At 49.5% G+C, this 27177-nt stretch overlaps 1 protein-coding gene across 1 annotated transcript in view; it reads left to right on the plus strand.

Moving 5' to 3' along the window:
* The window catches only part of LOC149371979 (P protein-like), a 299148-nt gene that overhangs the window by 67268 nt on the left and 204703 nt on the right, over positions 1 to 27177 (plus strand). The window contains exons 4-5 of the mRNA XM_089566332.1: positions 5337 to 5595; positions 6197 to 6426. Coding sequence (XP_089422458.1) covers positions 5337 to 5595; positions 6197 to 6426 — 489 coding nt within the window. The remainder of the gene's footprint in view (positions 1 to 5336; positions 5596 to 6196; positions 6427 to 27177) is intronic.

Below are 27177 nucleotides of genomic sequence, written 5' to 3' on the forward strand. Positions count from 1 at the left end.
ACTAAGCTCCTTAGGGTGAAATAAGGGCAGTTTTAGTGCACTGTACCGGTAATGTAGGCAGCCTTTTCTTGTTGTTCTGCTTAGCGTATCTTTGCATCACAGAAATGTTCCCGGTGGCTGGAAGGTCGGAAACGTGACATCCATATACAAAGCAGGTCATCGAGGTAAAAAAAAAATGTAACTATTGGCCGGTACCCATAATTTTTCCTTCGTTGAAATAGCTGGAGCACGCGCCTAATAAAAACAATTAAATATAAGCTTTATATAAGCTCTTCTGCCTTCCTATAGATGGTTCCTTTTGTCTATTCATAGTCTATAAACTGTCTATAGGCTTGTCTATAGGATTTGTGCACCTCCAGATAAATATTTCGCTTCAGCTCTGCATAGTTTTCTTTGTGGCTTATGCTGTGTAACGCAGAGGGAATTCATGATATCGCGTTATGTCTTACCCAAAGTGTTCAGATAGACGCAGTATTGCTTGATCTTAAACAGATCTTTGACGTTATTCCACACAACCCCTTTCTTCCTGAACAATCTCAGTTCAGCCTACCGCGGCCACCTTATTTGATAGCTGAAAAATATTTGACTACACGCCAACATTGAGTGGTTAAAAACAGGTTGTCGTCGTTGCCTTCTTGGTTACATATATCTGGTGCGCTCCAAGGCCTCGTCTTTATCTTGTTGTTTTTCCTTAAGTTTGTCCCTGATCTGCCTGTTGGCCTTTGGCCTGTTGGCCTGTTTGACTTTACGCAGATGGTTGTGTACTCCGCGGTGGATCACTGGCTTGCACGTTCGGAAGCTGATCTCAAAGTCGCGGGTTCGATCCCGGCCGCGGCGACCGTATTTCGAGAAAGGCGAAATGTAAAAACACCCGTGTGATGTGCAATGCCAGTGCCTGTTAAAGAACCCCAGGCGGTCGAAATTAATCCGGAGCCCTCCACCACTGCGTCATTCACAACTCAAGCGTCGCTTCGGGACGTTTAACACTACAATTCACAATCTGCAGGCGGTTGTGTTGCACCCTTCGGTCGCTTGCAGTGTCGACAACGATGCGTTGTAGTCTGATGTAGATGGTTAGAGGAAGAAATGGGCTTGGGCAGGGCACGTTATGCGAATGCAGGATAACCACTGCTCATAAGGTTAACGGAGTGGATTTCAAAAGAAGGCAAGCGTAGCAGAGGGCGGCACAAAGTGAGGCGGGCGGATCAGATTAAGAAGTTCGCTGGGATACGGTGGCCGCAGCTGGCAAAGGACAGGGTTAATTGGAGAGACATGGAAGAGGCTTTTGTCCTCCAGTGGGCGTAGTCAGGCTGCTGCTGCTGATGATGATGATGGTTAGCAATTGGCGAGCTGGCAGGTGCCTTTAATGGTTGCGATGTGCTACCAAGTTCAGTTCGCAAAGAGCAAAGGGTAGATATATAGTTCGTGCTGTCTAAACAACCATGTAGCCCGAAATGTAAACGAAATGTGTGTGTGTGTGTGTGTGTGTGTGTGTGTGTGTGTGTGTGTGTGTGTGTGTGTGTGTGTGTGTGTGTGTGTGTGCGTGTGCGTGTGCGTGCGCGCGTGTGTGTGCACGTGTGTGTGTGCGCGTGTGCGTGCTTGCGTGTGTGTGTGTGTGTGCGTGTGCGTGCGTGCTTGCGTGTGTGTGTGTGTGTGTGTGTGCGTGCGTGCTTGCGTGTGTGTGTGCGTGCGCGCGCGTGTGTGTGTGCGCGCATGTGCGTACGTGTGTGTGCGTGCGCGCGCATGTGTGTGGGTGCGCGCGTGTGTGTGCGCGTGCGTGTGTGCGCGTGCGTGCGCGTAACAGTGTCCGCGTTTGCGAAGCGATATTCAAAGTGAACCCCAGGCCGCTGATGGGTCCCACTTACATTATCGCGTCATACTCTTAAGATGGAGCTTCAGTGTCCCCCAAATTCTTTTGCATATCTCCTCAATTTCAATGCGATCGATGCGGACGAGATTCGAACATGCGACCTCGTTTTCAGCAACCGAATGCTACGACTACTGAGCCACAGCATCGGGAGCTCAAATACTCGCTCATTCACTCTCGCAGCACCGACGTGTGCCTGGAGCACTGAACGTTCGGCTTCGCTCATTCAGGATCCTAGGTAGCTTATCCTACGCTTACGTCCTCTCCGAAGAAGCAGCAGATGACAAGCGTGTCGATTTGCAAAGAATGGGCTTAAAAAGCACCCTGGGCCGTCTGCGTCAATTTAGAAGCCACCACGGCGGCGCTCCGCGTTGCCCCCATAATGCGTGCGCTGCCGCATTTAGTAATGTGTTCGATCTGCCGCGCAGCTACTGCGTTGCGTAGTTATTTTTATTCCTTTCGTACCTTGTCTGATCACTGATACGGCTCTTCATTGATCCTGCTATCACTCCATCTGTCGGTGAACTCTAATTTTATGCTATGTGGCGGGAACTATCGGGAGCCATGGGTGGAGAAACTTTTCTGCAGAAACCCCAGGAGGGTTGCCAGCGTCCAAGCCGACACAGCGAGAGCTATAAGTGTTTCTTTTCCGCAGTGTGGAAGTAATGTTCATAGGCTGCGTACTATACAAAAAGTGCGCGGTACTTTTTGAATGCTGCATTGCTCGGAGACCCCAAGCCAGCACAGCGCTGCAATAAAAGGGCTGTGAGCAACTATTCACATTGTGAGAGCAAAAAGGGGTCCTTTGACAATACCCTTGAGGTCGTATTTAGCTGAGAGGGCTGGGCTTCTCCTCAACGTTCTATCTGGAACGAAAAAGTCAACGACTTCGGGACTTGTCGACGTTAGCAAAACTCGCTCGACCGGTGCAATAACAGCTTCAGCCGAATTACAAGGTGTTTCACCTAAAACATTACACAATTTAAAAAAAAAATAATATGCTTTTTCAGTTAGAAGAGCGCTATTTTCGCCATAGCATTGTCAGCGGTGTAGCACATAAGAATGCAGCTAAGACGTGCTAGACGTGCTTAACAGGCTGATTAACTAATATTGAATAGTTCACTTTTTAACTACTTCCTTTAGGCTCCTTAATTATTGCAATGCGTTTAGCCCACCGTAAGTTATATCCGTATCAGTTTTTAGAATTCCTAAAACGCGGTTACTCTCGGCGCTGTGACCCAACGAATTTTCGCTATTTCGACAAGTTACATGGACTGGAGGGGTTGCTTTGTCTACAAGCTTCTCGAAAGCGCATGTATTTTGGTGCGATGTAGACAGAATTTGTTGGGCCACAGCGCATAGGGTAACCGCATTATCGAATTCCTAAAAGCTGATATGGATATTACCTACGGTAGGCTACATGTCTCTAAATGAGTAAGGAGCCTAAGCGTAATATATCTAGTGAAGCAGCGGTACGGCACAGGGCCAAAGGAAGAAAGGGACGAACGCAGCGCTGTGTTCGTCCCTTTCTTCCCTTTGGCCCTGTGCCGTAGCACTGCTTCACTAGATATGTCAGACCAACTCGCCCACTAGTTCATGCTAAGCGTAATAGTTAAGGAGTTAACTATTCAATAATAGTTAACCAGCCTGATAGTTAGCACGCCTTGATTGTGTTCTCATGCACTATGCCGCTCACAGTGCTATGCTGAAAATTGCATTGTTCTAACTCAAAAATCCTATTTTTAACTGTGTTAAGCCTTAGGTGAAACACCCTTTATAATTGTTGATGCCAAATCGGTCCGCTTTAACTTCCGGTGGCTTTAACTTCTCTAACACATGTAATTAGCACAACTGTCATACCAGTTTATTTTTGTTACCTTATAGGTGGAGTGTTATAGTAGGCAAAAAATCAATGCTGTCAAACTTTGTTGTAACGAAATAATGGAAACAACACAGGAATATTTATTCTCTTTGGAAGTTTCCCTTTTACGAAGTGATATAACGAACCCCTAAAGAACTTCACTCACCATTTCGGGCTTAGAACAGTGGTTTTTAACAGTGCACTGAATTTCCGTCGCCATTAGAAGCTGCAAAAAAAAAAAAAAATCGCCACATAACCGGTTCTGCCGAGCATCGCTCTAAACATCCGCAAAACTTTTCAAACCTCAAGCGGGGCCTGCATGAAGCGTTTCTCAGGACGATTCTTCGTCTTCAGATTGCTTGATTTATCCAAACATTAAAAGGCTGACTTCGTTTACTGCTTTGACTGGTCAACCGAGTAATACAGGGCTCAAAGGACCATGGCCCACTGTAACCAAATGCTGCTTCAATTTTTTCAAGTTGTATCCCACTTGCATACATAACTGCAAACTGCAAATACACGTACTTATAAGCTGCAGGAATGTCCAACGGACTTTCCGCGCTTTGAGTGTGCGACGTCCTACGTGGCATGCGAAAAGGTTCTATTGTAACTTTCCCACTCTCCGCTCGAAATCCTACTCAGGCGCAGGCAAGTGTACACATGTTCAGGTTGCATTTGGCACAGGAGGTATGTGCCCCTTTTCCGAATGTGCGTGTTCTCCGGACTGTGACTGATGCCGACAGTCTGAATCAGCTGGCGCGTACTTTAGGTGTGTCCCAGTACGGATCGCTGTCCTGTCCCAAGCGCTCCTTTTCACCGTGGCCACTAGTAATGTTCTCTGCCCTCCTCCTGTTTGAATGCCAGCCGTTCACAGTGGGCATTCAATTCCGGCCACGGCAGCCGCATTTCGAAGAAGGCAAAACGCAAAATGCGCCCGTGTGCGGTGCGATGTCAGTGCAAAAACCATGGTGGTAGAAATATTCCGGTGCCCTCCACTGCGGCACCTCCTTCTCTCTTCGAATGTAGCCTCATCGGGAAAAAAAAATGGGTTGCCGGTCACATAATTCTCAGAACCGGAAGTGACATCCCTAGACCGGAAGTTACAACTACACGTTTCACTGTATCTTCATTGCGCCGCTTCTGCACACCTTCGGGGAAACATCTTTCCATCAGCTAGATGACCCGAAGGGATGTCTGGTTGTGTGCATACAGACGTGTAGTGGTCCCCAAACAGAACCATGAAAAAATCACACAGAGCTCAATGTAAAGCACCAACAGCTTCTATGCTATATGGGTATTGCCAACACATAATGTAATTATATGTCGCTGCGATTTCTTTCTTCTTTCGCTCCCTTCTTCATCGCTTCCCTCACGGCGTGGTTCGGGTGTCCACTGAGAAGTGAGACAGTTACTGCGCCGTTTCCTTTCGTCGAAACAAATTTTCATTTTCCAGTGGCCAACCCGTTTGAGCTCGGTTTTAATTCTTGCGCTGCTCGAATCTTGACCCTCTACTGTTAAAGGTTGTCACTCCTAGAATAGCATGCACTGTCGGGCATACTGATCAGATCACTTAGTACGTGTCTCGTCACCGCCGCCGTCGTCGCGCAGGGGCGGCTACGCGCTCGAGGTTCACCTGGAGTCCTGGTCTGGGGTGAACGCGAGCGCGACGCAGGTGTCCCTCAGCCTGGACGTGAGCGCCTTCACCGAGCTCACGCAGCTCGGCCTCGTCATGGGCGGCGCCGTGCTGCTCGGCCTCTACGTGCTCATCGTGTTCGAGCTGGTGCACCGCACTCTCGCCGCCATGCTGGCCGCCACCGCGGCCATCGCCTGCCTCGCGCTCATCGGGGACAGGCCCAGCCTCGCCAAGGTGCTGCCTCAGTGCTCGCCCAAAGAGCATGCAATTACCTCTTGCGTTTGTTTCTAGCCAAGTACGGGGTAGTCGCGTGATGTCACTGGTGCCATTTTGGGGTATATCCCGCAGCTTCAGCGCGGGCTACACCCCTACGCGGCTACACGCGCGCCCTTTCGCCGTGATCCATGTACTCCAAAATGACGGCCGCTTTGACGTCGGTGAAAGCTTCCTATGCCCTTTCCAGAAATGTCCTAAATATTCTGGATGCACACAAGCGCGGCCTCTGGGCTCCGCTCCCAAGTTGTATAGTAGCGCCAATGAGCACAGCGCCAAGCAGTGACAGCGGGGCGGGAGATTCGCTAATTGAATCTCGCTAGTTGAATCTCGTTATAACGAAGTTGAAGGGGCCTGGAAATTACTTCGTTATAGCCGTAGCTTCGTTATAGCCCGTGTTGATCGAACTTCCAAGGGGAATCGGCATTCCTTCGTTAAATCCACTGTTTCGTTATATACCGTTTCGTTATAACGAGGTTCGACTGTAATCCCAGCACTGCCTTGATTGTTTCTTCCATAGGCTTTCAGGTGTGCGCGTCGTTGATTTCTTTGTGAGCCGCAGGTGATGTCGTGGCTGGACGTGGAGACGCTGAGCCTCCTGTTCGGCATGATGGTGCTGGTGGCGATCCTCTGCGAGACGGGCTTCTTCGACTACGCGGCCGTGGTGGCGTTTCGTGTGGCACGGGGCCGCGTGTGGCCGCTGGTCACCACTCTGTGCGCCACCACGGCGCTGGTGTCCGCCTTCTTGGACAACGTCACCACCATACTGCTCATGACGCCCGCCACCATCAAGTGAGCATATCCCACCATATCGCCACTTTCATACGACACCTATGGAGCTCCGTGCGCGTTATTACCAGAGAGTTAAAGGGGATAATAACCGACTATACAAGCGCCCTTTTTAGTTGCTGAGTACAGGATCGATCCATCGGAGATGAAGGGCAAAAAAAGAGGACTTCACTGCTATGCGGAACTTGAGACGAGATGGCTGCGGTCGTCTCTCTGTCGCGGGTGTGGCTTTCGGAGTATGCAGTTTCTATGTGTACTCTTCAAAATACATTGCAGAGGAACTCGTCGTCGTCGTGCATATCCGCACGGATTTATAGACATATGCGTATCCGCGTGAATACACAGCGATGTAGTGATGGCGTAGAGGTAGAGCATCCGCTTCGCGTTCACGAGAGCGAAGTATTGAATACCGGTGGCGCGCAATTTTCCACCGGATGGGGAAAAAAAAATTTGCCGGGGTTAACTGACTTAAACCGATGTGTGACGCGCGAAAGTGCGGTGACGTAAATGGTGCACCATAAGCGATACCATATCAACGAGATGGCGCAAATCTCAAAGCTGCGAACAACTTTTTTTGGGGGGGCCAGGACCAAATTTTTGGAAATGACCCGGGTCAAATTTGGAGGTCGCCATCGTGTCCGGCACGGTCAATTATGGTGTGACATCGATTTTGGTCCAAATCAGCCAAGGTCAAATTTCGGGGGCGGCGCGGGCCAAATTCCTGCCGCTTGGTGTCACAGTTGCTATGGCAACGAGTGATGCACAAGCAAGATTGAAGATGCAAGATGCGCAAGCAAGATTTTTTCTCGGCTCTGATCATCGTGTGATCGCTTTCGCACTAAATAACCCGTGTGTTTATGGAATTGCATAACCATGCCTGGGGTGCGTCGTGATCTCGGTGACCAGAGTCGACAACGCACTCCCTCACCAGAACACTATTTGGCCACCGTGGTGTAGTACTTGGCCACAACCTCCTATATGAATACCTTAAGAGACAGGAAGAGAGCAGTGCGGGCCAGGGAACAAACGCTGGTTAATGACACTCTAGTCGAAATCAAGAAGAAGAAATGGGCTTGGGCAGGGCAAGTAATGCGAAGGCAAGGTAACCGATAGTCGTTGAGAGTAACGCACCGGGTTCCAGGATAAGGCAAGCGTAGCAGGGGGCGGCATAAAGTCAGGTGGGCGGATGAGATTAAGATACGGTGCCCGCAGCGGGTAAAGGACAGGGTTAATTGGAGAGACATGGGAGAGGCCTTTGTCCTGCAGTGGGCGTAGTCAGGCTGATGATGATATCTAAGAGCAAGAACATACGGGGCCCGAAGTGAGCGGGCGACTACAGTTCGAAGAATTGGAGAGCCTGCCGTCGTCGAAATAACAGTCCACGCGACACCGCCAAAAACCGAGTTTAGCTAAATGCGGTGCTCTTGAGTCGGAATCCGTCGTGGAAATTACGGCGTCTACACTGGTCACATTCTCAGTTTCTAAGTAACGACGAGCAACGTGCTCTGATGAGACAAGTGGAGTGCGCACTACGCGCGTAACAAAAGTTTAAAGCAAACAGGCATTTATTGAGGGCCAGCCTGCGTAAAAAACGGCGCTAATACAGCTAATTGTTAAGGGTCTAGCTGTACTTCATCAGACTTCATCCTCCAGTCTTCGATCACGCGCTCAATAAAAGGGACTCTCCTAGATATCCCCACGTTCGTCGTAAAAACAAAAAATCAAGATAGGTAATTTGTCAAAGTGACACCAGCAGAAACATGGACGCCTCGTATGCGTACACGTGCCGGCGACTCGCAAAGCCGTGCCTCTGCCGAAGCTTTGACGGTAAGCCTCAGCGGACACGGGGCCTCCTGGGAATCCCAGGCATCGCTGTTCGCCAGACGAGAAATGTACAAGAAAAAAAAAATAACTGCGCCGAAGGATTTATTAGATGGAGCATGCACAGTGTCCGCGACGAGGATCAGGCTTAAAGTACAAGTTGGGAAAAAGCTACTAGGAAACAACAACAACAAAAAAAACACTTAGACCACAGATAGATGACGCCAGGTATTGCGGTACAGCTCAGGAGCCGTGCCAGATCTCGTATGAAGATAAAGAGTTGTAGCTTGAATTTTGTGTATGCATTCGCGTGCGGATAAACAGAACGAAAGAGAGCAATGAAAGATGCGGGACACATTTGCATGGTCATAGAGCTGGAGCTCCGCGGATGAGCTTCATACTGACATATGGGTGAACAAGGAGCGGCAATTTATCTCCGTTTATCTCACAGTTTGGACCTTCTTTCAGCCGTCTGTAAGACGGATGTGAAAGTTGTATAAGACATATTCTCAAAGTAGACACAGGCGCGAGATTACTTTGAAGGAGGGAAAGAATACAAAAAAAAAGAACTGTGGGGGATAGCCCCCTCGCTCGGCTCTGCAGGCTTCACAAGGTAATTTGTATACTGTACAGTTAGATATGAAACACACGGACAGCGCCGACAGTCCAGCACTGAACGAAGCAACGGTGCATATCCGTCGACGTGCGGCATCCTTTATCGCTCTTCATTCCACATCATTACGCAGGTTGTAAAGGCGCTCTGCTCAATATAGACCTTACTATACGGACATTCCACTAGATACATGTGTGTATATGGCGATGGACGCTAGTCACCTCACCGAAAGTATCTTGGAAGAGTGTAATGATATCAAAAAGAAACAGAAAAAAACGTTTGGTGCGCTTTCTTCTTTTTTTTTTTTGAGCTGGTATGGCCACGTGGGCAGCCCAGACGGGCCGATGCCATGGAAGCACATCGATGACTCTAAGCGTGCGCCCTCCTCCGGCTTATCGTTCCTCGCTAGCATTCCAGCTCGCTGCACATTTGCGTCACGCGGATCGTAGATGCGGCACGTGCCAACTCGCCTAGGATGTTCGCTTACCTTTTTTTCTTTTTAGAGCGAGAGCTCTGCTCCTCGGGGTACATCTTCCGATTTCGATGTGGATGAGACGTTGACCTTCAATGCTCACAAGGTCAATCTGAACTTAACTTCATGGTGGTATGGCCCAAGCTATGGTAGTATGACCGCGTGATCATATGGCTATGACCACTGGTCACCTGACCTTGACCTTTGACCTTGGCCTTTCACCCTGACCTTTTAATTTAATTTTGGACTGTTGAGACCATGTTTAAAAGAGCTTTCACTCGTATAACTAGGTTCAAGCCACGTTGAACCCCAGCCATTTTTCATTCGAGCCTTCCAATGCGCGACATCTAGCGATCACCTGATTTCTGATCTCGCTCGCATGTTCGGCGCCTCTTGTTGCAATGATTTCTTTTCTTTTTTAAAGCAGCGAAGGATTAGGCTGTCAATTTATTGTCAACATAAAAATGATTGAATTTAAATAATTTAAACAAATTTAGTTTTGTGTTTGAATAAAAAAGGTAATGGTAAAAGATCTCGCTTTGCCATACCTACTCGTGGATGGGTTCAAACGGTAATAGTTCCGGAATGCACGTACAGCCTCCCACAAAAGTAAAGATCCCAAGTGGTCCGCCTCTGGGTCTTGCCAAGTGGCTCGTTAAGCATCGACTTCGTTCCAAATCTCTTGAACGTGAAAGCAACTCTACTCCCTCCGACTTCCATGGATGCTTCAAGAATACCACCAAACGGCTTGGAAGCGAACCCTTTGACCTGTTTGCTTTTGATAGAGGTTGTACCTACGAATAGTCTGCTTTTCCCATGCTATCACGCCTATAGAGAAAGAGACACACGACAGTTCTGATGCGGTTCTGAGGCTTGATCGCTGCTGTGTAAAAATGATTGCAGTTATGAGAAAATGAAAGGTGCGGTAACTGTCTCACTTTTCAGGGGACACTTCAACCGCGCCATGAGGGAAGGGACGAATGTGGGAGTGAAAGAGGAAAAAGAAACAGGTGCTGTAGTGGTGGGCTCCGGGAAATTACGGAGAGCACTATGACTAACTAGCCGCGGTGTTTCAGTGGTTACGGCGCTCTGCTACTGAGCCAGAGTTCCCGGGTTCGAACCCTGCCACGGCGGCCGCGTTTCGATGGAAGCGAAGCGCAAAAGGCACCCGTCCGCTGTGCGATGTCAGTGCTCGTTAAAAATCCCCAGGTCTTCAAAATTATTCCCGAGGCCTCCACTATGGCACGTCCTTCTCTCTTTATTTTTCCAGTCCCACCTTCCTCGCTTCCCTTACCGTGCGATTGAGATGTCCACTGAGAAGTGAGACAGTTACTGTGATTTTCATTTCCTCAAAAGCAACTAACTGCCAAGAAAAAATTCCTAATCATGAAAAGCCTGCGTTTGCATGCAGCTTTACGTCGGCGTTATCGTCCGAACACTGGAGAAGTAACGTCTTGCGAACCGTTTACAGAAATACGCATGGCATGAATACACAGCACTGAAATAACTGGTACATTCAGCAATTCACTATGTGAACAAGACAAAAGGACACGTTGTGCCCGTTAGAAAAATTAGTGTGTTTGGGATTTGCCTTGCAGTCCTTACATGGATGGCTCTCTCTTGAAGTTCTCCGCAGAACGCACACTTCCAAGACTCTTACGGCCAAAGTGCTGTTTTCTGTGGCTGTGTTAACATTGGCGTATAGTGACCATACAAAGTAGGAAAGAAAAACGATTCTTAGTTTTAACAGCTGCTCTCATGGTCTCATCATATCTCGCGTGTTATGAGGCTATCTGGACCTGTCAAAGAAGCAGGTTAGATCCCGCTGCAAAATTACCAGCGACTGCAGTCAGAAACATAGGACATCGGTATTGCACAGGGTCGTCCACTTCTAACGTGAGCACGTATGCGCCATGTGTTGAATGTTTTCCAAATAACGAGCAGGCACAGACAGCGCAGGGTGCGGTCACGGTAGCTGCTCTTCTTTCAGGTGCTCAGAATCTCTCTCGTGTGACGCTCGGCGGAGCTGTGATTTAATTTCGCCACGCGTTCTTGCGTTGAAATCAATCAGACGACCCTGTACGTCGTTCGTTGCGCGAAAAAATCCCGTCAAAACACTGGGGCGGACATCTCTTTCGCCTCGCGTTACGTGGCACTGTTCAATTTCGCGGTGAATAATGCCGCATGTTATAATAAGCGCGAATGCAGTGCAATAAAAAGCGGAGATGTAATGGAGAACGGAGAGAGGCACGAGCGGCAGTCTCTTGTTTCTGCTCGCCAGAAACGTCTCGTTGTCGAAATTAATTCCTCCTTTGGACGTAACACAGCGGGATATGCTCGGCGGGTTGGGTCGCGGGCAGCCGCGCGGCTCGTTCCTGCCTTAGGGGACGCTCGTAATAGGTACATTGCAAATATGAGCAGCAGCCGTTCCAAGGAGCCCGGTGGTGAAGATGGGCGCGGACCAAACCGAAATGTGAATCCGTTTAATTAACGTTCCCTTTCATTCTTGCTGACATGCAAACTCTTTTGAATCGCTAGATAGGCGGCAATTCTCTTGCCTTACTGGGCGACTTGGGAGTAAAAAGAGAGAGCAGAGTGGCGGGCATCGGGTTTTCTTGGAACAGTTTCGTTTTACGCCACCACAAAAAGGCGGGCGGCCACGCGGCGCGCACTGCTCGTGTTCTCCTCGCAGGGTGAAGGTGCGCATTAGGTGGGCTTTCTGGCGAAAGGCCTACTTTGTACGTGCGTGTGCGCGTGTGCGCGTGCGTGCGTGTGTGCGTGTGTGTGTGTGCGTGTGTGCGTGTGTGTGTGCGTGCGTGCGTGCGTGTGTGTGTATGTGTGTGTTCGTGCGTGCGTGCGTGTGTGCATGTGTGTGCGTGCGTGCGTTCGTGTGTTCGTGCGTGCGTTTGTGATTGTGTGTGTGCGCGCGTGTGTGTGTTCGTGCGTGCGTTTGAGCGTGTGTGCTTGCGTGTGTGTGTGTTTTGAACTGCTGCTGGCATGTCAACAAACCACATTCTATCATCTCTTGAGAGAAATGCATGTAGCCGGTAAGAGAGAAGAGAGTGCGCATTTGGCTATGAGCGGTGGAAGTGATCATATCCGATCCGAGGTTTTGAAAACATCCTCGTGGGAGATGCAGCAAGAGTTTAATTAAACACACGCATGCGCACCTAGCGTGCACTTTTCGAAGTTATCGGAAAAGCACGATAGACTTACTGCGAAGTTCTTGGATGCGTAAGAAAGCTCTAAGGGCTGCGATTCCGCATTACGCGATTCGCTATTCTTGACTTTTTTTTTTTATTTCGACTACAGACCACGTTTCAAAGCGTCTTATCAAGTTCTCGTGAAGTCGCTTTTTGGGAGAGCGGCATCATTATCAAAATTGGTCCACGTTGTCTCAACCAAAACTGCGTAGCCTCTTCGACGAACTTGAGCTGTCAGGTTTTAATTAGCGACTTTTTACGTCCCTAAGCTACATGGGCCATTTTCGCAGAGGGGTGCTCGAAATAAATTTAAGCTGCGCTTAGTTTTATTGCTTTTACTTCACAGGAATATAATATAATGAGAGGCACCGTGAAAGTTGAGAAACCGAAAATGAAGAAGAACAAAATTTTATCGATCTACATATTTTGTCAGTGTAGTCGCCGTGGCAATGTATGCGTTTTATTACTGATTTAATTAATTATTTACTTGTATGCGCGGCTATCATGAAAAAGACCATGACAATGGTACGCACATCTGTAAAATAACGCAAAAAGACAAACGCGGTTGCCATGTCCAAAATTCTCGGACAAAATTTTGAAAATTGGAAAATTGGAAAATAATGTTTAGGAAATATTGAAGGCAATGGTCGATTCTTCTGATATGTTGAATAATCTTTATTTTAAAGTGTTTCCATCGATCGCATCGAACAGTTAAGGCTGCCATAAAAACCCAATGGGGAACGCTTTTGACGATAGCAAGAACGTTACTAGAAAAAAAAAATGCAAGACCACCGTCGGGTGATACGGCGTCTCTTAAAGCGACTAAGGCTATGAGAGACGCTGCAGTGGAGGGCTCTGGAAATTTAGACCACCTGGGGTTCTTTAACGTGTCAGTGCACGTTAAAGAACCCCAGGTGGTCTAAATTTCCGGAGCCCTCCACTGCGTCGTCTCTCATAGCCTTAGTCGCTTTGGGACGTTAAACCCCATAAACCAACCAAACCAAGCAATACATTGATTGTTATTGTGAAATCTTACATTACATGAAAAAATTGCGTTCATATACGTCTTCCAGCTCAGGAATAATTTTGTCCCAGAATTGTTGGGTATGAGAAGGCAAGACGTCACTAACAACAAACGGACGCATTCAAGGACACTGCGTCAGAGTTGTGCCATCGCACAGGGGACCATGACATGTGATGAAGCATTGAAGTAATTGAACAAATCCATTTAAAAAGACCAGCAGTCACGGAGTCTCCAGTCATTTTAGGTGCGTCTAAAACAATGACAGAGAGTTGTGTGTTACCACATTTTCAGCGAGGTTGCTCCAGTCAGTAATTGCTCTAGAAAAGTAGGAATATTTGAAGTAGGTCAAATGTTTAGGGTAATCCCCCAAGGTGGAGTAGATTTGTAATAAGGGAGTAATTACTCATTGGCATCCACCCAAGCGCAGCCATACGGCTACAAAGTAAAGCTGTACAGCTTTCTCAGGAACTTCGTAGTTAAAGAAAAATTCGTCCTGGTCCGGGGTTCGAACCCGGGACCACCGCTTCACCGGAGCTGTATAGCTTTCCTTTGTAGCCGTATGGCTGCGCTTGGGTGGATGCCAATGAGTAATTACTCCCTTATTACAAATCTACTCCACCTTGGGGGATTCCCCTAAACATTTGACCAACACAGCTCCCACTTCGAGCTATTGATCAATTCGCTCTCGCCCTACCATAAGCTTGCCGTCCCGGTTAGCTCAATTGGTAGAGCGACTGCTCTGGTGAAGCGGTGGTCTCGGGTTCGAACCCCGGACCAGGACGAATTTTTCTTTAACTACGAAGTTTCTGAGAAAAGCTGTGTAGCTTTCTGTCGTGTCCGGTCGCTGTGTTGAATGCAGCGAAAGACGCACACGGTACTTTAAGACTTCGTTTATTTTAAGCCGATGAGGGTGCGACCAGCGTCGACCGAGGCAGGAGCCGAACTGGCCGCCCGAAGAAAGGAGGGAGCGGAGAAGCGTCCACGGGAGGGAGTGGCTTCCCAAAACAGGAGGAGGATGCGGGGGCGCACCATGGGGGGGCATCTGGCGACAGCGTGCGACGAGGGGCAAGTGGTCGTTAGGAGGAGGGTGCGGGGGCGCACACACACAAAAGCAATAAGGGGACACAACACTTCCTTCCCCCTTAGAAAGTTGCCTGGTATCGTGCAGGGGGTCGGCGCTCACGCGTGGAGGCGCGCTGGCTTTGTGCGCTCGGGGGAGAAACACTTGTAGGCTGGCTGTTGTTCGCTGTGTCTCCTAGGTCTGTCCTGGGCGAAGTCTCTTCTTCCGGGAAGAGGTGCCAGGCTATGTGGGAAGATGGTGCACGTGTTCTCTCCGCTGGCGGACAGCTCTCAGACGGCGTCGTAAATCTACGCAGCTGGTTGAGATGTCGGCGTGCTACTGTGCCATGTATGTTGACGAGCCAAGAGCGCAGGCCTATGCGTCTGACAATTGTAGCTTCCTCCCAGCGTGGCTTTTTCAGAAACTGTCGGGCGAGGACGCGCTGCCCCTCATTAAGCGTGCCGCAGCGCGGAATTGCTTTTTCTTCCCGGAACGTCTCTGCCTTTGGCTCGGGGAGGATGGCTGTGAGCTGGGTTCGCATTTCACGCTCGAACATCATTTTCAAGGGGGTCTCGCCTGTTGTGCTCTGAACCGTCGTGTGCTGCTTGAAGAGAAAGCGCGCAAGGCGGCGCTGCAGCGAGCCTGTCTGATCTCTGTCAAGGGCGCGTTTTAGCTCGGCTACGTAGCGCTCGGCTTGTCCGTTTGTCGCTGGGTGGTAGGGGGCCGATGTAACTGATGAGATCCCGTTGTCGCGATAAAACTTGAGGATCTCCGCAGACACAACGGTGTTCCGTTGTCCGACACTACCTTGCGCGGCAGGCCGAACGTTGCAAATAGTGATCGGAGGTTGTCAATGACTGCTGCCGAAGTCGTCTGTCCCATTTGCCTTATCTCAAGCCACTTTGTGTAGGCATCTACGACCACAAGGAAAGTGCAGCCCTCAATTGGTCCTGCAAAATCAATGTGCAGTGTGTGCCATGGTGTGTCTGGCTTTTCCCATTCTGGGACAGGAGCTTTCGGCGGGGCGCTCCGGCTGCTCTGGCAAGGCTTGCATTCTCGCACCACTGTTTCGATGTCGTTGTCAATGCCAGGCCACCACATGTAGCTTCTGGCACACTTTTTCATTGCAACGATGCCCCGATGTCCGGCGTGGATGAGAGACATAGCTTGTGCGCGTAGTTCTCTCGGCATCACAACTCGGGACCCAAATATGATGCAGCCGCGATGGGTGCTCAACTCTGTAGCTCGCCTGCGGTAAGCGTCGAAGTTGTCCCCTTTGAGTTTATGCACGTTGCCTTGTTGAACAGCTGTGTAAACTAGCCGGAGAGCTGCGCACTTCTGCATAGATGCTGCAACTGTGCCTGCTGTAAGCGGAGGTTCTGGCAGTGCTTCGAACATCAGAACGTCTCCTGGTGGAAATGGTTCGTCAACAGTTGCGTCTAGTGGCAGACGGCTTAGCGCATCGGCGTTTTGATGTTTACTCCCATTGCGGTAGACCAGAGCGTAGTCGTACGCTGAGAGTTTGATGCACCAACGTGTCATTCGCGGAGACAAAGTTGGTGGCATAGGCCTTTGTGGTCCCAGAATGCCCAATAGCGGTCGGTGATCGGTTATAAAGGTCACCTTCCGGCCGGCAATGTACTGGTGAAAATGTGTCGCCGCGTAGACGATGGCTAGCCCTTCTTTGTCAAGTTGCGCGTAGTTGCGTTCTGCTTGCGACAACGTACGTGAGGCGAAGGCGATGGGAGCTTCCCTTCCTTGCTCGTCAGTTTGCGATAGAACCGCGCCGACTCCGTACGGTGATGCGTCGCAAGCCAAAAGCAGAGGCTTCCTTTCGTCGTAGTGGCGGAGGACTGTACATCTTCGAATCAGGTCTTTCAGGGCATCGAATGACCGCTGATGGCGTGGCGACCATGTCCATGTCACATCTTTCCGAAGGAGTTGGTATAAGTCGTTGGCCACGGTAGCTCTTTGTTCCAAGAACCGGTCGTAGAACGTCAAGAGTCCGAGAAAAGCCTGTAGCTCCTGCTTGTTTGTTGGAGCTCGTGCTTCTGTGATCGCTCGCACTTTGTCCTCGGTAGGGTGAATGCCTTCCGCATCAATTCGGTGTCCCAGAAATTGCACCTCTGGCACCGCAAAACAGCACTTCGATTTGCTTATGCACAAATTAGCGTTTGCTAGCCTTTCGAGAACGAGCTCTAGGCGCACTGCATGCTCTTCAGTGGAAGTGCCACTGATGATGACATCGTCAAGGTAGACACAAACTCCTGGGATGCCCTGAAGCACTGTCTCCATGAATTTTTGAAATATGGCCGGGGCTGCAGCTACGCCAAAAGGCAGTCGCTTGACTTTGTACAAGCCTTTCAGTGTGTTAATTGCCAATAATTCAGCAGTTGACTCGCTCACCTTCAGCTGCTGATACGCCTGGGTGAGGTCCAATGTGCTGAAGACTCTTGCGCCACGTAGTACACTGAATACTTCTTCAGGTGTCGGTAGCGGGTAAGAGGACGCTTTAGTCGCAAGATTGACGGTGCTCCGGTAGTCTCTGCAGAGGCGTATGGTTCCGTTCTTCTTGCGAACTACGACAAGTGGTGTGGCCCATTCTGAATGCTGCTTCGGCTCGATGACACCTTGCTGCTCCAGTTTGTCCAACTCTTTTTCAACTGAATCTCGGAGAGCAAACGGCACCGGCCTGGCCTTCAGAAATTTGGGTTGCGCGTTGTCCAACAACTCCAGTGTGACCGGGGGCCCTTCGTTTCCTGGAATCTCTTCCGAGAATACTCTCTCGTATTTCTCTTGCAGTTGCTCAACCATGTTCTGGCTCGGCGTCTGGTGTATGCCGCATATCATCACGCCTAGTGGAGAAAACCAGTTTCTCCCTAGAAGGCTTGATCCTGTGCCCTTCACAACAAGCAGAGGTAGCGTATGGGTCTGGCCGTTGTAGTTAACCTGCACGTTGGCAGAGCCCAATAGTGGCAGATTCTGTCCTGACCACGTTCGCAGGTGCGTGTCGTCTTGTTGCAGGGCGGGTGCGTCAGATGGCCATGAAGTTCGGAACGTGTCCTCACTGATCAGAGTACAGGCTGCGCCGGAGTCCACCTCGAACTTAATCAGCTGGTGATGTACGCTTACTTCTGTAAAAATCTTCGGTCGCGTGCCGAGATTCATGGTGTTCAGGTCGTACAACACAGATGGTGTTGCTGATGTTGCTCCATGGAGATCAGATAGCGGCGTATTCTCTGAGGCGTTGACGCTGTGATTAGGCTGGGAAGGTGACTTTATCTTGGCAAGTCTCCGTTTCGTAATGCATGCTCTTTCGATATGCCCTCGCTTGTGGCAAAAATTACACGTGGCTGACTGGAATCGACATCCCTGGGGGTTGTGTTGGTCGTCACACCGCCAGCAGCGTTGTGCCTTTTTGACCGATTTTACAACAACAGAAGGCTTGCGCACCTGGTTGCTTGTCTGGTGTACCGGCTCGGTGTTCCGGCGAATCCCTCTCTGCTGGTGACCGGCGCTCTCCGCTCGAACGGCGATGTCGTAAGCTTTGCTGAATGTGAGTCGTGTCCGGTCGCTGTGTTGAATGCAGCGAAAGACGCACACGGTACTTTAAGACTTCGTTTATTTTAAGCCGATGAGGGTGCGACCAGCGTCGACCGAGGCAGGAGCCGAACTGGCCGCCCGAAGAAAGGAGGGAGCGGAGAAGCGTCCACGGGAGGGAGTGGCTTCCCAAAACAGGAGGAGGATGCGGGGGCGCACCATGGGGGGGCATCTGGCGACAGCGTGCGACGAGGGGCAAGTGGTCGTTAGGAGGAGGGTGCGGGGGCGCACACACACAAAAGCAATAAGGGGACACAACACTTTCCTTTGTAGCCGTATGGCTGCGCTCGGGTGGACGTCAATGAGTAATTACTCCCTTATTACAAATCTACTCCACCTTGGGGGATTCCCCTAAACATTTGGTCAACACTGTTCCCACTTCGAGTTATTGATCAATTCGCTCTCGCGCTACCATAAGCTTGCCGTCCCGGTTAGCTCAATTGGTAGAGCGACTGCTCCGGTGAAGCGGTGGTCCCGGGTTCGAACCCCGGACCAGGACCAATTTTTCTTTAACTACGAAGTTTCTGAGAAAAGCTCTGTAGCTTTCCTTTGTAGCCGTATGGCTGCGCTTGGGTGGATGCCAATGAGTAATTACTCCCTTGTTATATTTGAAGTAGTAAGCCCTTGGCAAGAGCGGTTTTACTGAAAAAGAATATCGCATGCGTCTAACATAACCCCTAGAGCAATGGATTAGCTAGCAGGTGTAAATACTGTTATGCCCATTGGTCAAATGGAAATGGCATGCAGCCCCGCCGCGGTGGCTCAGTGGTTACTGCACTCGACTGCTGGCCTGAAAGACGCGGGTTCGATCTCGGCCGCGGCGGCCGAATTTCGATGAAGGCGAAATTCTAGAGGCCCGTGTACTGTGCGATGTCAGTGCACGTTAAAGAACCCCAGGTGGTCGAAATTTCCGGAGCCCTTCACTACTGCGTCCCTCATAGCTTTGGTCGCTTTGGAACGTTAAACCGCAATAAACCAAACCAAACCAAACCAAATGACATGCAGACGGTACAAAAGCTATTGTTTTCAAGGTCAGGGACATAAGTATTAAGAAAGCTCCTCGCTTTTCTTTGACTTCTTTCTCATTTCTGGCTATTGATCTTAGTGCCAAATTATCAGAGCATAAAAGTGTTTCTGCATTCTTGCGAACTGTTTATGCAAGCCTTCTTTCCGCTGATATTCTCGAAATGCTCTAAGCTCGCTCTCGTCTCACAGGCGTGAACACTTCATGAGAATGCACCACCGCGGTGGCTCAGTGGTTACGGCGCTCGGCTTCTGACCCGAAAGACGCGGGTTCGATCCCAGCCGCGGTGGCCGAATTTCGATAGAGGCGAAATTCTAGAGGCCCATGTACTGTGCGATGTCAGTGCACGTTAAAGAACCCCAGGTGGTCGAAATTTCCGGAGCCCTTCACTACGGCGTCCCCCATAGCCTGAGTTGCTTTGGGACGTTAAACCCCAATAAATCAAACCAAACTTCCTGAGAATGTCTCACTGCGCATGCGCGTCAACGTTCACACTTCATTTTTTTTTTCTACTTCAGGGGGCGGGAAATAACCACTCGGTGCCCGGTCAGGATTGGAAGGCTGATTAGTCATCATTTTCGTTCCAGTGGACTGCAGGAGCTGAATGGCGTCGTTGCCTGTCGGCAGATGGTACATGTACTGTCTAACATTCCGAAGCAGTACGTGGTACAGGATAAGATGCGCTGGCCCATCGAGGCATTCTAGTTCACTAATACATAGGCTATGAGAGGCACCGTATTGGAGGGCAGCAAAAAATCGAAAATTGTTTATTTTTGAGTAGATGGCATTATTTAGCATGCACTGGCATCGCTCATCACACGGGTTTTTTAGCTTTTCGCCTCCATGTAAATGCCCCCGCCGGTGCCGTGGTTCGATCCTGTGTCCTTAATTGGACGGAGCAGCCGAATGCCGAAGCCATTGGAGCCACCGCTGCGGGTTGTGACGTTGGCTGTTTTGCCTCATTCACTGTGGTCGCCTGGCGCCCTCGACTCACCTTTCGTTTTCCACGATATCCCGCATCTTCGAAATGACTTGAGCGAAACATCATCGCGAGCGAAATTGCAAGGTCCACCAGAAGCAGGCGCTCGATGCTTTTAGCCGTTTAAATCACTTGCATTGGCGAATACTCGACGGAAGCCTGCAGTCAGCGAAACCGAGTAGCATAGGGAATGTTTTTTTTTCTTGTGGTTTTCATCAATGGGAGAATAATAAAAGCAGAAGAACAACGACATGCCGCCGGTGGGATCCGAACTCACGACCTCCGAATTTCGCGTCCGGTGCTCATGAATGTCATAACAAGCTCCTCATTTCCCTTCACTTGTCAGCTGAATTGCATTAGGGAGAACGTGGCTAACCCCGTGGCGCACCAGCAAGCCTGCAAAACACGTTTTCTACCATGCCTCGCGTTTTTTGATGTGCACTCATTTCAGTGCACAGGTATCATTTGCCTTTCATTAGTGTGGTGCCACCGCGGCCTGGAGTCGAACCCGTGTGATCGCTCTGCGCAGCAGAACGCCATAGCAGCTGTGGTCACCCTGACCGGATCGCTTGATTTACTGCTGACTTATATGCTGTCGAGGTCCTAAAGAAAAATGCGCGGACGGTGCTGTGGTGAGATGAATGCGCCCTGCCTTTTTCTTGCACCAGTTGTTTAGTGTGCGCATTATCATTCACGAACGAGCTGTGTTTGGATGGCGGTTTCCGCGCATGCGCTTTCCTTCATTACAATGGGCTTCCTTTTTTTCGTTCTCTTCCACTATTTCTCAAAATTCCAAGAAAATTAAGTGGCGCGAACGACAAAAGAAATTTCGAGGGCACTTTGGCAACTAAAGTGTTGAGAGGCGAAAGCCGAGGACTCTGCCGTGACGACTTCCGGCGGATGTGACGTCACACTGTTCCCGTAGCTATATCGATACCCAAATTATACATCTTTCGGAGATCTTAAGTGTTTATTACGCTTAATTACACATTTTTCAATCTAATATGGCACAAATTCGACGTTTTTCCGACTATTCTGTGACAATTTTCACTATGCCGTGACGACTTCCGGCGGATGGGACGTCACACCGTTCCCATGGCTATATCGACGTCCGCACTATTTCGACGCAATTTCGACATTTTTGCCTGTAATTGATTAACTAATTAATCTATAGTCATCAAACTTGGCTTCTATGTTAATTTTTTCCTCCTCTATCTCAAGTAGCCATTGGTTTCCTTCTATATTAATTAGTTGCCGAATTAAACGCGTGTGACACGCTTTGTTAATGGGCGACAGTATGAGCCATTAAAGGCTTTCGCGTTAAAAGAAAACAGGCAAGCGCGCATTACGAGATCGGACTTTGTACTTCTTCGGCAAAGCTTGAACGTTGCAAACGTGCCTTAAAAATTTAGTCTCATGTTTTGCGACAAGTTTTATGAAATATCTTCGCATCTGCATGGGTCATGGCCATTTCGCTTGAAATAGAGCGAATTTATGTTTGGTTTAGTTTATGGGGTTTAACGTCCCAAAGCGACTAAGGCTATGAGAGACGCCGTAGTGGAGGGCTCCGGAAATTTCGACCACCTGGGGTTCTTTAACGTGCACTGACATCGCACAGTACACGGGCCTCTAGAATTTCTCCTCCAAAGAAATTCTAGCCGCCGCGGCCGGGATCGAACCCGCGTCTTTCGGGTCAGCAGCCGAGCACCATAACCACTGGGCCACCGCGGCGGCAGAGCGAATTTAGTCCAGGTGAGACTTAGCCTTCCTTCCTATTCGATCGTGTATTTTGTTGAGAAAGGTAGTGCCGTGTCATGTGGTAATGTGCCACGCACTACCTTGGCAAGATTTTAAACAAAGTATGGCGTAGAAGGTATACTGTGTAGTTGTACGTGAAAAAAAAAAAAAAACTTGGCGGCCGCCATTTCTAGCATTGAGTGAGGGGTTTGGCGTTGTGTACTGCAGGTGAACTACGTCAAGCGTAGCCTATAAATTCTGTTAATACCCGCGGCACTGCTGAGGTCCTCCAGCGTCACGCCCGATTCGTTCTGCAGGGCGTTCACGTGTTTACTAATTTTTCCCTAACGGCCCGAACGCTCGTCTTGTGACCGCGTCTCTTGGCGCCAGGTATCTCGGGGTCAACAAAGAAAGATGCAGTCGGCAGCTGCACATCCCATTGACGTCAGTGTTGCGTCTGTGTGGTGCCGCGCAAACCATTCGCGAGCGAGTGAGCGTCGGCTGTATGCGCGCATTTGGACGCTCGTATCGGCGTATCGTGTGTTTAGAAATGGGGCCCTGTTGCTTGTTGTTCTGTCTCGCTAAAACCGTGCGACGCAGTGGAATTCGTTGCTGTTGCATTCAGGTCACGCGTCGAGTTGTCAGACCCGTAGCACTTTGTATTTTATTTGTTTGTACACACGGCGGTTTCTATACAGGGAGCGCCGGGAGAAAAAAATCAGTTTTAGTCGTCCTCTAATTTTGTGTTTCGCGCTCTTTGGCCGCACTTGCCCTTGAGGCATAAGAAAACCCATCATCATCACCATAATTTATTTATTTTATTCCTTTAATTAAACATACTGCTGGCCCTTTTTGGGCCTTATAAAACATTCTTGTGGTCAAGGCAGCAGCTTGTATACGCACACATGAAAAATAGATGTTTTCTCAAATAAAACACATACTCCGAAATAAAGGGAGACAATTAAACATAAAAGTTAGTGTCATGAATAAAATAAACAAATGAATCTACGGACGTACACTGTACAGCACCTTCTGGCAATTAACTCCAATATCAAATGGCAGCTGGAAACAGGGAGCACTTGTGGACGTTTTCACGTCTGATTGGCTGACGAACTATTTTACTATGATTGGTTCTGGATGATTGTTCGTAAGGAGGGTGTAAGTACTGTGAATGTGATATTTTAAAGTCGCCATGAAAGAGGGGGTACAAAAACTAATCTTGATATGATTCTACGATGTGACAGTGTTCGTAAATTTGCTCGAATGATTAGATTAGTAGCGCTGGTTTTTCGTGAGTAATCTGAGTAAACAAACCGTACTGCTAAGATGCGCATGATTTTTTAATTAAGGTTTTTTTTGATAGGGGCTCCAGACCAGATGTGAATATTCCAAGGTAGGTCTGATAAGTGTTTCATATGCACCGAGTCTAACATGAGCAAGTGCATTATGCAGCTTTCTCCGTATACAATTTAATTTACCTGCAGGTTTCGAACACAAGCCACCGCGGTGCCGCAGTGGTTATGGTGCTCGGCTGCTGACCCGAAAGACGCGGGTTCGATCGCGGCCGCGGGGGTTCCATTGCTATGGGGGCGAAATTCTAGAGGCCCGTGTACTGTGCGATGTCAGTGCACGTTAAAGAACCTCTAGGTGGTCGAGACTTTCCGGAGCTCTCCACTATGACGCCCCACATAGCCTGAGTAGCATCGGGACGTTAAACCCCAATCACCCACATGCCCACCCATGTCGCAAATTGCTACTGCTACTTACCACCAGCTGTGTTACAGCTTGACAGCCTTTTTTTTATTATTTACAAACGCTAGTTTACCTTTTTTACCTTTTACAGCTGTATGGTCACGGAGACCGACAGAATTGCACATGCTGAAAATAAATCGTCTTGATGACGCTGCGTCCGACTTTCACGGGGTTGCACTGATCTAGTAGTGCGGGGTGTGTTGTTTACCTTGCCTCGCTCATTTGTCCCGCAAACTTCGTTACAATCGGTCGCAGCGATCGTGCGTCATAGCGCCTTCCCAGATTATGAGTGCCCGATACGGTCTCCTGCTCGACGCGGAGTTTACGCGCAACCTGCGGTCCGGCCTTGCCACCCCCCCCCCCCCTTTCTGCTTACGTCATTCGTGGGGGCGGGTGTCACGAAGCGCACATTGTTCTGTTGCCGATGTTGGGCAGTACAAGATGTCCAGCTGTGCTGGCACTCGTCGCTTATCACTGACAATCCGAATGATGTCGTTGCTAGCTGTTGCTTCACTGCTGTGAAAATTTTGTGTTTTCTTGCCTGCCAGAGGCCAGTGCGTCCCTTATCAGTAGTGGTGGATATTATGGGACAGAAACATGCGCGCGAAGCATGGACGTTCTTCTACCTATCTCGCCATGATGGCTGTACCAAAGGCTGATGGAACCTCGGCTGATGGCGACGCTGGACCTTGGTGCGGACGCCTTAAGACGGAGCAAATGTGGGATGCCCAAACTGGAGCTCGGAACGGTTATGGCTAGGTCTTCGCTTCATTTCGGAGGTGTCACGCGTCCTTACGCGTACAGCGCGCCTCAGTGCTAGCGCCGCAAGTGTTAAGTGCCAACTCGATGAGCACATCCTAGGCGTATACGGGCGGAGCGCCTGCGCTCACGGGCGTACGCTGCAGCCTGTCTGCGCATGCGCGAGGCTCGACGCGCGAGCAGACGCGAACGAGGCGCAGGTATCTGTGCATGTCAGATATCGGTTGGTTTGGTTTGGTTTATTGGGTTTTAACGTCCCAAAGCGACTCAGGCTATGAGGGACGCCGTAGTGAAGGGCTCCGGAAATTTCTACCACCTGGAGTTCTTTAACGTGCACTGACATCGCACACTACACGGGCCTCTAGAATTTCGCCTCCATCGAAATTCGGCCGCCGCGGCCGGGATCTTACCCGCGTCCTTCGTGCCAGCAGCCGATCGCCATAAGCACTGAGCCACCATGGCGGGGTGTCAGATATCGGCGCCTGCGCACGGGCGCTCGCGAGCGAGTCGGAAGCGGGGTCCGGTTTACAACAATGGGATGACCGCGGGGCTCTCGGGGACTCTTTTTCTTCCTTGCTTGAAGCTCTTTCATGTTCCCCCAAGTTTTCTTGGAATCCTTGCAGCTCCCCACCCATCTTATGTTCATGGCTTGGCATTCTTTCAGTCGGCTCGAGAGGGGACCGAGCCCGCACTAGGAGCATGGAGATGCATGCCACTTTTCGACGCCCGTCGCGGCGCGTGCTGTGCGCACAGGCGCTTTGCATGTACGCCTAGGATGTGTCCATCGAGTTGGCCCTTTAGGTATCAATGCACCCCGCCCACGCGAACAGTTGGGCGCCGAGAAGGCTTGCGTCACCATTTCGCGGCGTTTCCTCTTTCACAGACCCGGTTGTGGGGTTCCAGCGTTCAAGCACTGCCGCGAAATCATTGAGTATGAATGGCGTCCACGCTATCGGGGTACCGTGCCGAATTGCAGGTGGGCGATATTTCGCTGCTGAACAGCCGGCACTGAAAGCAGTACAAAAAATATGAACGCCTTTCGAATCCGAGCCGCAGTGGCTGCATTTCGATGGAGGCGAAATGCAAAAACGCCCCTGTGCTGTGTGATGCCAGTGCACGTTAAACGACCCCAGGCGGTGGAAATTAAGCAGGAGCCCTCCACTATGGCGACTCTCGTAGCCCATGTGTCGCTTCGTGACCTTACACTCAACATAACATAACATAACATAACACTACATAACATAACACTACATAACATAACACTACATAAGATAACACTACATAACATAACACTACATAACATAACACTACATAACATTACATAACATAACATTACATTACATAACATTACATTACATAACATTACTTTACATAACATTACATTACATAACATTACATTACATAACATTACATTACATAACATTACATTACATAACATTACATAACATAACACTACATAACATAACACTACATTACATAACACTACATTACATAACATTACATTACATAACATTACATTACATAACACTACATTACATAACACTACATTACATAACACTACATTACATGACATAGCGTTCGATCCCGGCCGCGGTGGTCTAATTTCGATGGAGGTGAAATTCCAGAGGACCGTGTACTGTGCGATGTGAATACACGTTAAAGAACCCCAGGTGGTCGTAATTTCCGGAGCCCTTCACTACGACGTCCCTCATAGCCTGAATCCCTTTGGGACGTTAAACCTCCATATATCAAACATAACATCTGTCTGATGCGTTGCTGTTGCCCGGTAAGGAAATCTGAAAAAAGCTCGCTGCCAAGATTAACTTCGTGTTGGTGAGTTTATCATTGTTTCCGAAGCATTAAGCAGAGAAATTACGGGCCTCTTGGGGAACACATAAAGAACACAACGTTCATCTCCATTGGCTGCAATAAAGCATCAGTGCTTTCCGGCCTAGCTTTGTTTCCAACGTAGCCGCAGCAATATTGCTTTTGCGTTTGTCTTTAGTGTGTCTTTCTCTATCCTTGTCCCTTTTGTGCAGCAGTTTCTGAGCGTCTAAAATAAGTACCTGTAATACCTGACTGCGGAGACCAGTGGGCTGCCGGATAATAATCGTGAGTGAATGCCAGTCATCGTAAGTCCGGGGCGATTGAACTGCGGCTTGCCGACTGGCTCGAGCGGCGGTGTCAGATTTATTCGCGGTGTGCGTGCCATTAGGAATTACGCTTTTGCTAGGGATATACATCGCTGCCCTGGCGCACAGCAGTGTTCGTTACTGCTTAATGAAATGCGATGCGTTACCGCTATTTTACCTGATGGATTGACATTTTGTTTTGTGATGTTTAACGTCCCAAAGGGACTCAGACTGTGAGGGACGCCACAGAGGAGAGCTCCGGATAATTTCGACCACATGTGGTTCCTTAACCTCCACTGACATCGCACAGCACCCGGGCATCTAGCATTCGCCTCCATCGAAATCCGTCCGCCGCAGCCGGGATCGAACCCGCAATCTTTCGGGTCAGCAGCCGAGCACCATAACTACTGAGCCACCGCGGCAGCCCCTGTACCTTGCATGGTCTTTGGCCTTTTACAGTGACTTTGCACCATGTAACGCGTATTTCTGTGGCGGTCTGTGTGATGGCTTTGCGCATATTGGATTATTTATCTCTTTCGCTCATTGTTTCAGTTTCCAGAACGGAAAAGGAACCAGTA

This window comes from Amblyomma mixtum, chromosome 1 (assembly GCF_055824585.1).
Source record: "Amblyomma mixtum isolate Tamu chromosome 1, ASM5582458v1, whole genome shotgun sequence".
Classification (NCBI taxonomy): Eukaryota; Metazoa; Arthropoda; class Arachnida; order Ixodida; family Ixodidae; genus Amblyomma; species Amblyomma mixtum.